At 39.8% G+C, this 14768-nt stretch overlaps 1 protein-coding gene across 1 annotated transcript in view; it reads right to left on the bottom strand.

Annotated features, from left to right (window-relative positions):
• Positions 1 to 14768, bottom strand: part of LOC126298297 (ATP-dependent DNA helicase Q5-like) — a 147873-nt gene that overhangs the window by 88412 nt on the left and 44693 nt on the right. The window contains exon 3 of the mRNA XM_049989594.1: positions 11233 to 11397. Coding sequence (XP_049845551.1) covers positions 11233 to 11397 — 165 coding nt within the window. The remainder of the gene's footprint in view (positions 1 to 11232; positions 11398 to 14768) is intronic.

Genomic DNA, 14768 nt, shown 5'->3' with positions numbered 1-14768 from the left:
ATTTGCATCAGCGATTCTGACATTGAATACAGCTTCCGACAACACAGTGTAACTGTAAGTTCTCTGTGATCACGTGTAGCTGCTTCCTACTCATGGCTAATAATAGAGTTTATGTTGTCGGCAGATGGTACATCGCTGTGTCCTTCGATGTTCATGACAATCGCATATCACAAAGGCTAAGTCCCAGCATTAATCAGGTATCACACAATTTACTTTTCTTTCACATATAACAACTGCTCCATTGTCTGGCTAAACTGGAAATGTTATTTTACTTCAGTTCAAAATTCTGACTAGGAGTTTATACTAGCATGCGATGCATCAAATCAAGTATTAGGGTGTGTTTTTAGTCAGGAAATTGATGGGAAATAACATCCTGTAGCCTATGCATCTAGGCAGTTGAATGCAACAGAGCGGAATTACTCAACAACAGAGAGGGAGATGCTTAGCATAATCTATGGAATCACATATTTAAAATGTTTTTTATATGGGAGAAGATTTCGGGGGTAGCGACAGATCATGCTGTGTTGAAGTGGTTGTTGATGAAGGATCCGTCCATTAGACTCGCTAGATGGGCTGTGAGGCTTTGTGAATTCGATTACAAGGTGGTGCACAAGCCTGGAAGAAGCACGGTAATGCAGATGCACTGAGTAGAAAGGCGGCAAAAGTAGAAGTCATAGGCTGTGACCTAGCAGTATGGCAAGAATTACAGGATGCTGACAATGATTGTAAATTGTATCAGACACAGCCACGATTTAATATGTATGACGATCTTTTGTGAGGGTAAACGAAGTTAGGACCAAGGGTAATAGTGCCAGTGTAGCTGAGGAATGAGATTTTAAGGTGGAGAGATAAGAAAGTAAATGTGGATCAGTATGTCAAGAATTGTACACCATGTGCACAGAGAGAAGATTTGAGTAGGAAACAGATACAACTAAAACAATTGCCGGAAGCAACATGTCCAATCTCTATGTTGGGGATTGATGTCTATGGACCTTTCAGGCAAACACCATCAGGGAACTGATTCATTCTGACAATAATAGACCATTTTTTGAGGTATGTGGAGATGGTGGCTATGCCAAACCAACAGAAAGCAATGGTTGCCCAAGCGTTAGTAAATAACTGGATTTTGAAGTTTGGTGTACCAGAGACAATAAATAACTGACCAAGGAACCACCTTCATGTCAGATTTAATGAAGGAAGTGTGTAAATTGTTGAACGAACAGAGGTTGAGGACGAGCGCATTGCATCCACAGGCCAACGTAAGGACAGAACGGGTACACAGAACAATCAGGAAGATGCTGAGTTTTTGTGTGGATTCTCATCACCATCATTGGGAGGAGTATTTGAAGCATATTTTATGCACAGATAATGCAAAAATCCATACAAATACCGGTTTGTCTCCATATGAGGTAGCGTACAGGTGAAAAATGCCATCACCACTTGATTTGGTGAGGCTACAGAAAGGAAGGACCGGTGAATCTGTACGTCAATGCGCAAGAACAATTCAGGACGTTTGGAAATGGGTGCAAAAGGCGAATATGAAGGCTTTGGAAAGGCAGGAAGATGCAGTGAAGGGGAAAGGAGGTTTACCACAGTATAGAGTGGGGCAATGAGTAATGGAGTCTGGCCCTATACGCAAAAAGGGAAAACAAAGAAGTTCCTCACAAGGTATCAAGAGCCATATCAAGTTGTTAAAGCCACATCTCACTTCAGCTGCGAACTATAACAATCATAGTACACATTTGGCAGTTATGGCCATTTAAGGGCTGTCCGGATGTGATTCCAGGTATGTCACAGGAAGGGAAGAGGAAGAAAGAAAGAGTGAGGAGAGATATTCAGCGAGCAGAAAAATCTAGGAAGATAGAGTACAGCATGATGTACTGTAGGCTTTGCAATCCAGAAAGTAGTGGAGTATTTGTAGGTCCCCCCCACCCCCCACTGGGTTTGCAAAGATTAATTAGGCATTGTATTTTCATATGTTGTATGTGTTTTTGAGTATTGTGAACCTGCTAGGGACAGCAGTCTTTTTGAAGAGGAAGGAAGGATGATGGTGATCCTTGTCTTCAGGTCACTGAACAGGGGAGTGTACAGCAAGTTTGTAGAAGTGAAAACTAAGGACGTATTGCTGATTTCAGCAGCTAGCAACTGGTACACCGAGATGACGATGGAGGAATTACGAAGCTACCATAGAGGGAAGGTAATGGTATGTCCAGCCAAAAATGGTAAGCAATCCGGACATGTGCACGGTGCAGTTATGTTTAGCTAGGGGGACGGGAATAGACTGTCCAAGGGACATCGTGGAGCCAAAATTGAGCTAGCAACAGGTCAGGATGCATTGGATCTTCTTCACCTATGAAATTTTGATAGTAATAGCAAGTTGTTTTGAGCAGGGAGTATTTGCCGAAGTGAAACATATAGAGCTTGAGGGGAATGGAATTTTAATCAATGGAACTGAGTGTAACATAATAGGACCCACCTCACACCTGCTGGCGTCAATTTCAGGAGTCATGCCGTTGAATGTTATGCAGCCACAGCTATACTGGCCAGAAGCCACTTTAGAGTTTTTGCCAAGGCAGAATCTGACCTTGTTGAACCAAACCCTGGAGTCAGGTCTGCTGAGATCCATAAACCAGTTCATTTTAGAGCAAGAGGGGTGCATATCAGCTGAACAACTTGTGCAGCATGTCGCTCAGTATAGGAAAAGTCAATGGCAAATAATGATCATTTTGAGCACCTCTGTGCCAAGTGTCTTCGCAGCCTTAACTTCATTCTGATCAGGCGGAGAGCCAATTCCAAGCGGAAACCAAGGGAAGTCCAAGTCCCAGTGGATTGGATACCAAGGGCGTGAGAAGAGTAGGCAAAGTAGGTAAGGTGTTGATCAAGCAGTGGTCATACCGTAAGGAATTTTTACATTTTGTTCCATGTCATGTGTTTTAAGGGGCACTAGATCACATTTAAGTTTTCTAAAAGTAAGGAAATGCATCATAGGTGCCAACCCACATAAGTTAAGAGTTAGTTAAAGGTCAACACAGAAACCAGGTCTTTCTGGTGGGGGGAACAATATAGTGGCACTACCATTTGGGATAGGAAAAGTCAGTTTTTGTCCAACATTTCATAGCGTGCAAGTTACAGCCAGTTGTGGGCCTGTTTACAGTGAGTTACGCTCACCAGCAGCTTTGAAGTAAAATAGAGGCCACAAGGGCATAGAACCACCGTAAAAAGTACATGCAGCGGTTTGCATGGCGCAAGTCATAGGCAGAAGGAGCCCACTGGCCAACCTAAGTGTTATTGGGTACATGACGCAGAGTGGCACGTTTAGCAAAACAGAGGTGCACAGCCGCATATAAATAGGTGCTGGTTCGCTAGCAAAACATCCGAGTGTGGCAGCTCTCCTGGACGGCAAGGCATGTCACACCACCGGCTACACACGGCAGCAGATGGGGCGCCAGCGTTCCGGTCCACGGCAGGTCACTGGTTTGACCCTCTGAGGCCGAAGCAGGGTCCGCAGCCAGCCAGTGGCGGGCCACTCCACAGCTCACTACTGCAGGCAGTCGTCTTGGCTCCCAAGATGCACCTGAGACATCCAGGGCGAGGGCTGCCAGATCGAGGGTGCTTGTTGTCGCCACGACCCGAGCTATGCTGGGGAGGAAGCACAGCATGGGCCACCTTGCAGTTGTCAGCGGGCGGCGCTGAGGCAGCGCAGGATGAAGGCTGCTGAGTCATATCACCACGGCTGTAAAAGGCCGACACATTAGCAGAGCGCTTGACGGGTCGCCGAGGTGGTGTCCTCAGCACTGCATGACCCGGTGACGTATACCAAGGTGAACGTGGCACTGTAGCTGGAAACAATAAATCACTTGGAAAGCTCAGATGAGTCTTCATACGGTGCCTTCTACCTCTTCCCACTACATTTTGTGTTGCTGTTACATTCTGTGTCAGAAGTTGCTGCTACAATATGTTAAATTAGGTGCTGGATGGTTTCTTGGGGAATGGCTGCCCATTCTTCGTGGAATGCTGTACTGAGGAGAGATATCGATGTTGGCAATGAGGCCTGGCATGAAGTCGGCATTCCAAAACATCCCCAAGGTGTTCTATAGGATTCAAGTCAAGACTCTGTGCCAGTCTGTCCATTACAGGGGTGTTCTTGTCATGTAACCATTCTGCCACAGGCCGTGAATTATGAACAGATGCTCGATCATGTTGAAAGATGCAATCGCTATCCCCGAATTGTTCTTCAACAGTAAGGTGCTTAGAACATTAAAGTAGACCTGTGCTGTGATACTGCCACACGAAACAACAAGAGGTGCAAGCCCCCTACATGAAAAACACAACCACACCATAATACCACTGCCTCCGAATTTTACTGTTGACCCAGCCATCGGATTACCACATTGTGTACCGTGATTCGTCACTCCATATAATGTTTTTCCACTGTTCAATCGTCCAATGTTTACCCTCCTTACACAAAGCGAGGCATCATTTGGAATTTACCAGCGTGATCTGTGGCTTATGAGCAGCCGCTCAACCAATAAAATCCAAATTTTCTCACCTCCCACCTAACTGTCATAGTACTTGCAGTGGATCCTGATGCACTTTGGAATTCCTGTGTGAAAATCTGGATAGATGTCTGCCTATTACACATTATGATTAGATCAGATTAGATTAGATTAATACTTGTTCCATAGATTATGAATACAACACTTCGTAATGATGTGGAACGTGTCAGGTTAATAAAAGATGTCTGTACAAGATATTGCATTACACAAAATATTGCATGACACTAATGTTTAAGCTAGGTTTTTTTCCCCTTAATTTATATCTAAAAATTCAGCCAGTGAGTAGAAAAAGTTGTCATCTAGAAATTCTTTTAATTTATTTTTAAATGTTGATTGGCTATCTGTCAGGATTTTGATGTTGTTTGGTAGGTGACCAAAGACTTTTTTGGCAGCATAATTGACCCCTTTCTGTGCCAAAGTCTGATTTAACCCTGCATAGTGAAGATCATCCTTTCTCCTGGTGTTATAGCTATGCACACTGCTGTTACTTTTGAACTGGGTAGGATTATTAACAACAAATTTCATAAGTGAATATATATACTGTGAGGTTACTGTGAGGATCCCTAGACCCTTAAATAGATGTCTGTAGGATGACCGTGGGTGGGCTCCAGCAATTATTCTGATTACACGTTTTCGAGCAATGAATACTTTTCTACTTAACGATGAATTACCCCAGAATATGATGCCATACGAAAGCAGTGAATGAAAGTAGGCATAGTAAGCTAATTTACTGAGATTCTTGTCACCAAAATTTGCAATAACCCTAATAGCATACGTAGCTGAACTCAGACGTTTCAGCAGACCATCAATGTGTTGCTTCCAGTTTAACCTCTCATCAATGGCCACACCTAAAAATTTTGTAAATTCTACCTTAGCTACAGACTTCTATTCAAAGTCCATATTTATTACTGGAGTTGCACCATTTACTGTACGGAACTGTATACACTGTGTTTTATCAAAATTTAAAGAGAGTCCGTTTGCTGAGAACCACTTAATAATTTTGTGAAAGACATCATTTACAATTACATCACTTAGTTCTTGGTTTTTGGATGTTATTACTATACTTGTATCATCAGCAAAAAGAACTAACTTTGCATCTTCATCAATGTGGAATGGTAAGTCATTAATGTATATCAAGAACAGTAAAGGACCTAAGACCGAACCCTGTGGGACCCTGTACTTGATAGCCCCCCAGTTTGAGGAATCAGCTGTTGTTTTAACATTACATGAATCACTTATTTCAACTTTCTGCATTCTTCCAGTTAAGTATGAGTTAAACCATTTGATCACTGCCCCCCTCAAACCATAATGATTTAGCTTATCTAAAAGAATTCCATGATTTACACAATCAAAGGCCTTTGAGAGATCACAAAAAACACCAATGGGTGATGTTCGGTTATTCATAGAATTTAATATTTGATCAGTGAAAGCATATATAGCATTTTCTGTTGAAAAGCCTTTCTGAAAACCAAACTGACATTTTGTTAGTACTTCATTTTTACAAATATGGGAGGCTACTCTTGAATACATTACTTTCTCAAAAATTTTTGATAGAGCTGTCAGAAGAGAGATTGGGCGATAGTTGTTGACATCCGTCACATCCCCTTTTTTATGCAATGGTTTTACAATGGCATATTTCAGTCTATCGGGGAAAACACCCTGCTCCATAGTGCTATTGCATACGTGGCTGAGAATCCTACTTATCTGTGGGGAACAAGCTTTAAGTATCTTGCTGGAAATGCCATCAATTCCGTAAGAGCTTTTACTTTTCAGTGAGTTTATTATTTTACTGATTTCAGAGGGAGTGGTTGGTGGAAATACAGTTGTTTCAAACTGCACAGGTATGGCCTCTTCTATTAGAAGCCTTGCCTCTTCTAGTAAAGATCTAGATCCTCTTTAACTGTCGGTAGACTCTGTCATTCAATAGAAGAGATCAATCTGTATGCTTTTGTGCTGTAAATGTCCCTTCACGTTTCCATTTCACTATCACATTAGAAACAGTGGACCTAGGGATGTTTTGGAGCATGGAAATCTCGCATAGACAAGTATGACACAAGTGACACCCAATCACCGGACCACATTCCAAGTCAATGAGTTCCGCAGAGTGCCCCATTCTGCTCTCTCATGACGTCTAATGACTACTGGGATTGCTGATATGGAATACCTGGAAGTAGGTGGCAGCCAATGCATCTAATATGAAAAACATATGTTTTTGGGGGTGTCCAGATATTTTTGATCACATAGTGTACGTTGACTCATTTCTCACATGGGAAGTTGAAACTACTGAGGGATTATACTTAAACTTTTGTGACATAGTTGTAAGTAATGTAAATAAGTTGTGAGAATATTTCTTAAATTTGTTTGAGATGGTACTTCAGTAAACTACAGGTTTTGCCACTTTATCATACTATTATAGTTAAGCTTTACCATACACGATACACACATACACTTGAAGTCTGTACATACTACAAAGTACTTTGAAATGGTAGAACTTATTTCCGTTAGCACCAAAGACTGATATGTAGCACTCTACATTCAACAGATTTTAGTTTCTTTCATGTATAGAGATGGATTTATAAACACATTTCTTTGCTTGAAACTTTGATGCCATTAATACACTGAGATAGTACACTATTACCTTATTTTATTGCAATTTGTATATGATGACTGTTCTGGTTGGAAGGGGGTCTTCTTGACTGTTCCTATCTCAACACAAATAATGATTTACTTACACTACAAAACACATTGAATATACTATCATATAGCTACTCATATACTCATGTTACTACTTATAGTCAAACTAACAATATGGAATGAAGAATGTACATCTTGAAATGAAACATGCTGTGCTCCAAATGAATAATTAACACATTAAAATGTAATAAAAAGTCTGTGAAAGTTTTCCTCTTGTTAGTTCACACCAATTCTAACTAATTCCAGTGCAAAGAAATATAAAACACTCCACTTAGATAGAGTGGTTTTATCACACTTACGAAGATATATCTTGGTCCAGCCAGTACCATGTAGTGGCAGAGCTGTGTGTGTGCATGTTTGTGTATGTTTTACTCTAGCTTATCAAAGGAAAACTCCAAAAGCTATACTCCATTCATTGAAACAAGAGACATACTGTAAACACGGCAAGGTGCATGACCACAGCACTGCCGTCGAGGGGTGTACAAGGCAGGGGTGTCAGTAATTAAAAAAAATGAAAGTTGTGTTTTTTATAGTTTGGCACCTGAACATGATAAAGTGATCTGAGAACTATCTTACGACACCTTACGCCACAGCTCCTAAACTGTGTGTCGCACAATTTTATAATTGCCTTCAGTACTACATGTTGATGACGTCTGCAAATTTTCAGCCCAATAGAGTCAATAATAGTGAAGTAATAAATTAAAATCGCATGTCTGATGCAGAACTTTTACCAAATCATCACCCGAAATACAGTAAGCGACAAACTTTTCCCCTTTAAATTTTTTTGTGGGGGTGTAAACGAGAAAAGTTTCAGAAAGGTTTGAATTTAATTTTGTAGTTTGTTCAAATGCGATGGGTGCAACCGTTTTTCCTTCATGAGCGATGCATTTTGCAGTTCTCAGGCACAGAGCTCAGTCAATGTGGCCCTCTCACTTACAGGTGTGAGCTCGTTAGTGGGTGTTGTACAGCAGCGATTTCAGGATATCTTAAGTTCATCTGTAAAGACGCTTGAAAGACTAGTTGTTGATTATTAGAGTAAGTATATGTGTTTGTAGTTATGCTGAGCATTCACTGTTTATGTGTGCATCCAATAGCATCGCATGGTTTCTTATTTTATATATTCACTTATTTCATTAGCATCACATACGGCTGTCCTCTGTCATCCACAGATTCAGCGAGCGAGGTTGACGTGTCAGTTCTGAGTCCACCAAAGAAGCAAAAAAGAAGAAATCATTAAGTTGTTCTGAGAAGCACATGGTGCTTAATGTGTATAAAGTGGAACTGTTACATCCACAACAGTCGATGAGTGACATTGTTTCGAAAACAGCTGCAGCTACAGATGTTCTTCAGTGTATTGTGTGATAAGTGAGTACAAGGCCACACACTCTTTGAAGTTTTCCAAGAAAGGAAAATTATGACAGAAACTTTCTGAAATTGTTGAGGACTTCAATAGAAATGTGATACAAAGGAAAGTAGACAATTTTTTTTTCGTAACAAATTGCCAACAATTGACAAAGTGCTTACAGTTGTGAACGAAGATGCAGATCTGGGCAATTTTCGGAGAACTACATGTTATAAGTTATTGAGAGAAATGAATTTCAATTATGTCCGGCATGGGCGCGATAGCATGCTAATAGACTGGGATGACATCATTTTATGGAGGCGGCATTATCTTCGAACCATTAAACGGTTGAGAGATGAAGGGAGACCCATTTACTATTTGGACGAGACATGGCTTAATGCAGGACATACCCGAAGTTTCATCTGGGTAGATGACACTATAAATTCATCAAAACAAGCATTTCTGTCCGGATTATCCACCGGATGCAAGGGCCCATCAGGTAAAGGGAAACATCTGATTATCGCACACATTGGTAGCAAAGCAGGGTTTGCTGAAGGATGTTTGTGGACTTTCGAATCCAAGAAAAGTGGATATTATCATGAGGAGATGTGCGCTGAAACCTTCGAGAAGTGCTTTCAAGATGTTCTTCCTCAGTTTCAGGAAAATGCAGTAATTGTTCTTGATAACGTGCCATACCATTCTCGGAGAAAAGAAAAAGTTCCCAATGTGAATTCCAATAAGCATGAAATATCAGAGTGGCTAAAATCTAAAAACATCGATTTTGAAGACGGTATGTTGAAGAAAGAACTTTTAGATATAGTTAAAAATCACAGAACAGTGCACAACGAATATGCAATAGATGAAATGGCGAAGAATGCAGGGAAAAGTGTTCTCAGAATTCCTCCGTACCACTGTGAATTAAACGCCATCGAGTTAGTGTGGGCCAGAATCAAAGGCTATGTTGCAGAGAAAAACAAAACATAGAAAATGCCGGGAGTTAAAGTACTGGTAGAAGAAGCAGTAAGAACAGTGACTGCAGGATAGGAACAAGTGCATCCACCATGTCGAAGAAAAAGTGGAAACTCAAATGTGGAAATTAGACTGCATTATAGAGGAGAGAGAGGAGCTGTTTGTTATAAACCTCAATGAAAACAGTTGAAGTTCGACAGAGTGAACCTTGTTTCATCCTTTATCATTATTATCACTGGTATTGTTCTTAAAATTAACAATTAATTGTGCTTGAATGGAGCATTTTGTTAGCAACCTGAAGGAAAATAACCCTGCTTCCACAGAATGAACTCAGTTTAACATTATTTTAACATTATTGTTAAATTTATTTCGTACATTGTTGCCCAGGTTCCTCACAGTCCGCTGTGACAGCTCGGCAGCCAGCCGAATGCCGCCAGCTGCAAAACACGCGCCAAGGATTTTCCAAACCCATATGTATCACGTGAACACCAAATGCTTTCTCTCAAAACGAGCATAGTTGCTCACATGACACTGTTTATGTTTCATCCCAGCTCTCTGTGAATAGACTTTAGAGAGGGTGTCCACCCCCCCCCCCCCCAGCCCCTCCACGCGCCTATAGCCAACTCAATGCTTCTGCTTTTTGGTAAGTGGTCTTCTTAAAACAACTATTTACTTTCCACAAGAACTTCCCTATGACATTTACATTGCTGTACTTGTTTATCTATAGCTTCGTGACAGCAGCTCTTACATAAGTTTATACCAGACACCGGTGGTGGTAAATCTCCATGTTTTGACTGTTTGATTTATTTCTTTACCTTAGGGTCATAGTAGCACACTTAGCACTCATCAAAGGCTGTTAAGTGGCTTCAGATGTAAACTTAAAAGTGAGACTACCGGACTGCGAAAACAACTAACCACTAGAGGGAAAAATCGAAGAAGAAGAAGCAGATAAAGGAAGAAGTAACCTGGATTGGTCTGACACAGCTGCCAAATTTCTACTGCTGCCTCAGGTTGATATACTTTTAGAATGGTTGTGATCAGTCATGGAACCCACTGAGTTGTAACCACTGTCATGTTCAAAATGTCAAGCAAGATCTGGAAAACTAATTTGTGACTGGTTTTCACAAGAATAGAAATGGCTTGAAATTTTCACTTTGGCACTATTGGTTCAATTGTGATATGCTGATCTTCTAGCACCAGGCACTCCATTTCTCTAGAGATTTCATGGAGAGATGGTCTGTCACTCCATTCTTCCTCCTTCAGATTTGTTTGAGCACACTGGAAGCATCTCCAGCATTTAACGGCTATATCATATGAGGGTACATTGTTGCCATACACTTCCACCAACTCAGCATGGAGTGTTGTTGCGTTTCAAATGTAGAAAATAGATCACTGCATAGTGCTCCAATTTATCTATGTACTTGGCCATTTTGTTTTGGCTCCTCTAGCAGCATGTTATGGAGCTGTGGCATGGAGATTTCAACGTGTACTATGAGTACAGGCATTTACTTGTAAACACACAAAACTTAATAACGTTAATATTTTCTTTAGGTAATAATTAAAACTTTATGACTAGCCCTCATTTGCCACGTAAAGTAATTTTCTCAAAAATCCTTAAACACTTTTTTGCAATACATATAAAAAATTAATATCTAATTGATTAGTAGTTACCTTGATACGTTGACTATTAGCTCCTTCTGGTGTTAAATAGAGAAGAGATATTTTAGGATTGTCTGAATTCAGATCCTGTATGATATTTTTTACTTCTGAATTTGACATTCTTGAATTTATTGTACTGCCAACAATTCCATACTCCTTTAAATGGTCTATCTGGTCCTGGCACAAACAATCATTGCAAATGGTCAATAGATATTTTGAATAACAATAAAAATTGTAAATGCTCTTAATATCACACAAACATAAAAAACCTTGAATAATATAGTGAAATTTGTTAAGTTCACAAAACATGATACATATTTTTGAAGATATGAAAAATGCTCATTAAAACATTTGTAGTTTGATACTGGTATTTGATGATACTCCTTTACTGGGTAACAGTAAGATAATTAGACAATTTGTTAGCTGTGCCAGTGTTACTTATGTTTCTTAACATTATGGATACATACTCACCTTTTTTTTCTAATAGTGGGCTCTGTAACAATTGTGATAGTTTTTTAAGTTCTGCTTTCAGTCTGTGATTATTGCAGTCTTCTAGAAATGCACATTGGAACAATCAACATTTTTCTCTTCTTGTTTTCTTTTCATGATGTATTCAGTCACCCTTTAGTATTTTAAGGCAGTTGTTAACTGGGTAGATCACTTCTGTGTGTAACTAAACCAACAGTAAAAATAAGTTGAAAATTCACTGGGAGTAATACAGTGTTTTTCATACCAGTGCAAGCCTGAGGTTTTTCAGTATTTACATAATGGATGGTTCTGTCATTTTTTAAACTTTTGTTACTGACACTGATTTTAAGCTTCCAGCTGTACAGAAACCTGTTGTGTGGTGGTCTTCAGTCCTGAGATTGGTTTGATGCAACTCTCCATGTTACTCTATCCTCTGCAAGCTTCTTCATCTCCCAGTACCTACTGCAACCTACATCCTTCTGAATCTGCTTAGTGTATTCATCTCTTGGTCTCCATCTACGATTTTTACCCTCCACGCTGCCCTTCAATACTAAACTGGTGATCCCTGGATGCCTCAGAACATATCCTACCAACCGATCCCTTCTTCTATTTAAGTTGTGCCACAAACTTCTATGTAAATAAAATGGCAGAAAAAAATTAGAGCAGCTTTGTTTGTTGATTGTCACAGCAGAGAAATTGCATAAATTTTTTGTCACCAGCAAGATCTGAATCTATGAATGTGTGAAATGTGGAGCAGATTTGGAGAAAATTCTGAGGAACTGTGAAATCAAATGTGAACTGCAAAAACAATGTATGCAAACAATGTGCACAATAATGAATTTGAAATAGCAACCAGAGTCTTCAAGAGACACGCAGTATACAAATGGGAATCAAAAAGAAATTGTGGCTGGCATAGCACACATGCATGACCTTCTTGAATCTACTTATGCAAACAGAGTCCAAAAAGTCAACAAGTTCTACAGAAAAATCTGCCAGTCCACTTCAAATGCCATTTTTTCCTCACCACAAATGGTTTGGAAAGAAAGACTTTACAATTCATTCAGATAAAAGGGGAAAATCACTACTCAGCCAGAGGATTAAAGTGTGTCTGAATAGTATTTATTTTAGAAATGAGAGCTGTGACTCAAGTACACTGCTAACAGAAAAGGACGCCTGTATAGCATCATACTCATGTAAGGCCATCATAGTACACACAAATGTTTCCCCAGCAACTAATCAAGTAGCAAAAGTACTAGAATAGGCACTAACATAAGCATCTACAGAGGAAAATGTTTAGGAAACAACAGCAGCAGTCCAAAACTCACAAAAAATGTCTGCAAAGGTAGAGAAAACTGTCACTGAATGTACATCTCTAGACACAGCATTAGCACCAAAAGAGGACACAGGAGCAACACCAACAGAAGAGGAAATGGTGGTCATATGAGGTAAAACTGAAATTTTAACAGCAAAGAGAAGCTATCAAAATAAAGTCAACAGAAGAAGAGAAAACACCAGCAGCTGAAATATGCAGTGCAGCATGCAGGCAAAAAACAATGGCCTCATCTCATCTGAAGGATTTTTTAATTTCAGGCATGAAGAAAAGGAGGCTACTATGAGTGGTAGATGTGTCTCTGGCACTGAGGAACACCTGAAATCATAAAACTGAACAAAGTTCCAGGGCTCAATGGAATCCCTGTCAGATGTTACAGTGAATTTGTGGCTGAATTAGCCCCTATTTTAACTATAATCTATTGTACAGCCTTCAAACAAAAGACATGCCAGTAGTTGGAAGACAGCACAGGATATACTTGTCTACAAAATGGTTTGCAGAAGTCATCCACAAACCTATTTCTCCAATATCCTTGACACCGATCTGTTGTAGAATCATGACCCCCTTCATGCCAACCAACATGTGCAAACTCAACTCGCACATTTCGAACATAAAATACTGAAAATCTTGCATCAAGGCTGTTAGGAAGATGCAGTATTTCTTGATTTCTGAAAAGCATTTGACTCAGGACCACAACTATATTTACTACCAACATATTGGTATCATACAAAATTATGGACTTTGCTGAAGGATTTCTGGTAGTGAAGATGCAGAAAGTTATCTTGGATGGAGACTCATCAACAGATGCAGAAGTAATTTCGGGTGTGATTCAGTGAAGCGTGCTTGGACCCTTACTGTTCATGTTATACAATAATGACCTGGCGGACAATTTTAATAGTAACCTCAGACTTTTGCAGATGATGCAATTAACTATAATGAAGTACCGTGTCTGAGAGAAGCTGAACAAATATTTAGTCAGATACTGATAAGATTTCAAAGTCATACAGAGATTACCAGCTTGATTTAAACGTTTAGAAGTGTAAAATTGTGCACTTCACAGAATAATTTTTCAGGAAATGACACAAAATGATCACATATGCTCAATCACAGGTAGAGGAGATGGCAGGCTTTGGTTTATTGGTAGAAAACTAGGGAAATGCCAGCAGTCTACAAAGGAGTGTAAAGGAGTGTGCTTATACATCATTTTTACAAACCATCCTTCAACATTGTTTGAGTGTGTGGGACTAACAAGTGATAATAAATGTTTACAGAGAACAAGAGCACATTTTGGTCACAGATTTACTTGATCCATAGCAGCATGTTACAGAGATGATTAAGAAACTGAACTGGCAGACTCTTGTAGAGATTGGTAAATTATCCTGCGAAAGCCTACTTTCAGTTTCAAGAACTGGCTCTAAATGATGACTCTAGGAATATACTAAAATCCCCAACATACAGCTCCCACAAGGATGATGAGTAGATTAATTACAGTGTATACAGAGGTATTCTTCTTGTACTCAATTCACGAATGGAACAGCAAAAAGCTCTAATAACTAGTGCAATGGAACATACCCTTTGCCACACAATTCAAAGTGGTTTGCAGAGTACAGATGTAGATGCAGGTACAGGTGTAGATATAGAACTGGGAACACAGACTTAATATGTAGATTATATGTCGATAACAGTTGCTAGCCTCATTTGAATATACAACACTGTGCATTTCAGTGTTCTCTCCACCTCTGCCTGAAGT

This window comes from Schistocerca gregaria, chromosome X (genome assembly GCF_023897955.1).
Source record: "Schistocerca gregaria isolate iqSchGreg1 chromosome X, iqSchGreg1.2, whole genome shotgun sequence".
Lineage (NCBI taxonomy): Eukaryota > Metazoa > Arthropoda > Insecta > Orthoptera > Acrididae > Schistocerca > Schistocerca gregaria.
The sequence above is the reverse complement of the archived record's forward strand: the minus strand, read 5'-3'. Positions and strand labels throughout refer to the sequence as shown.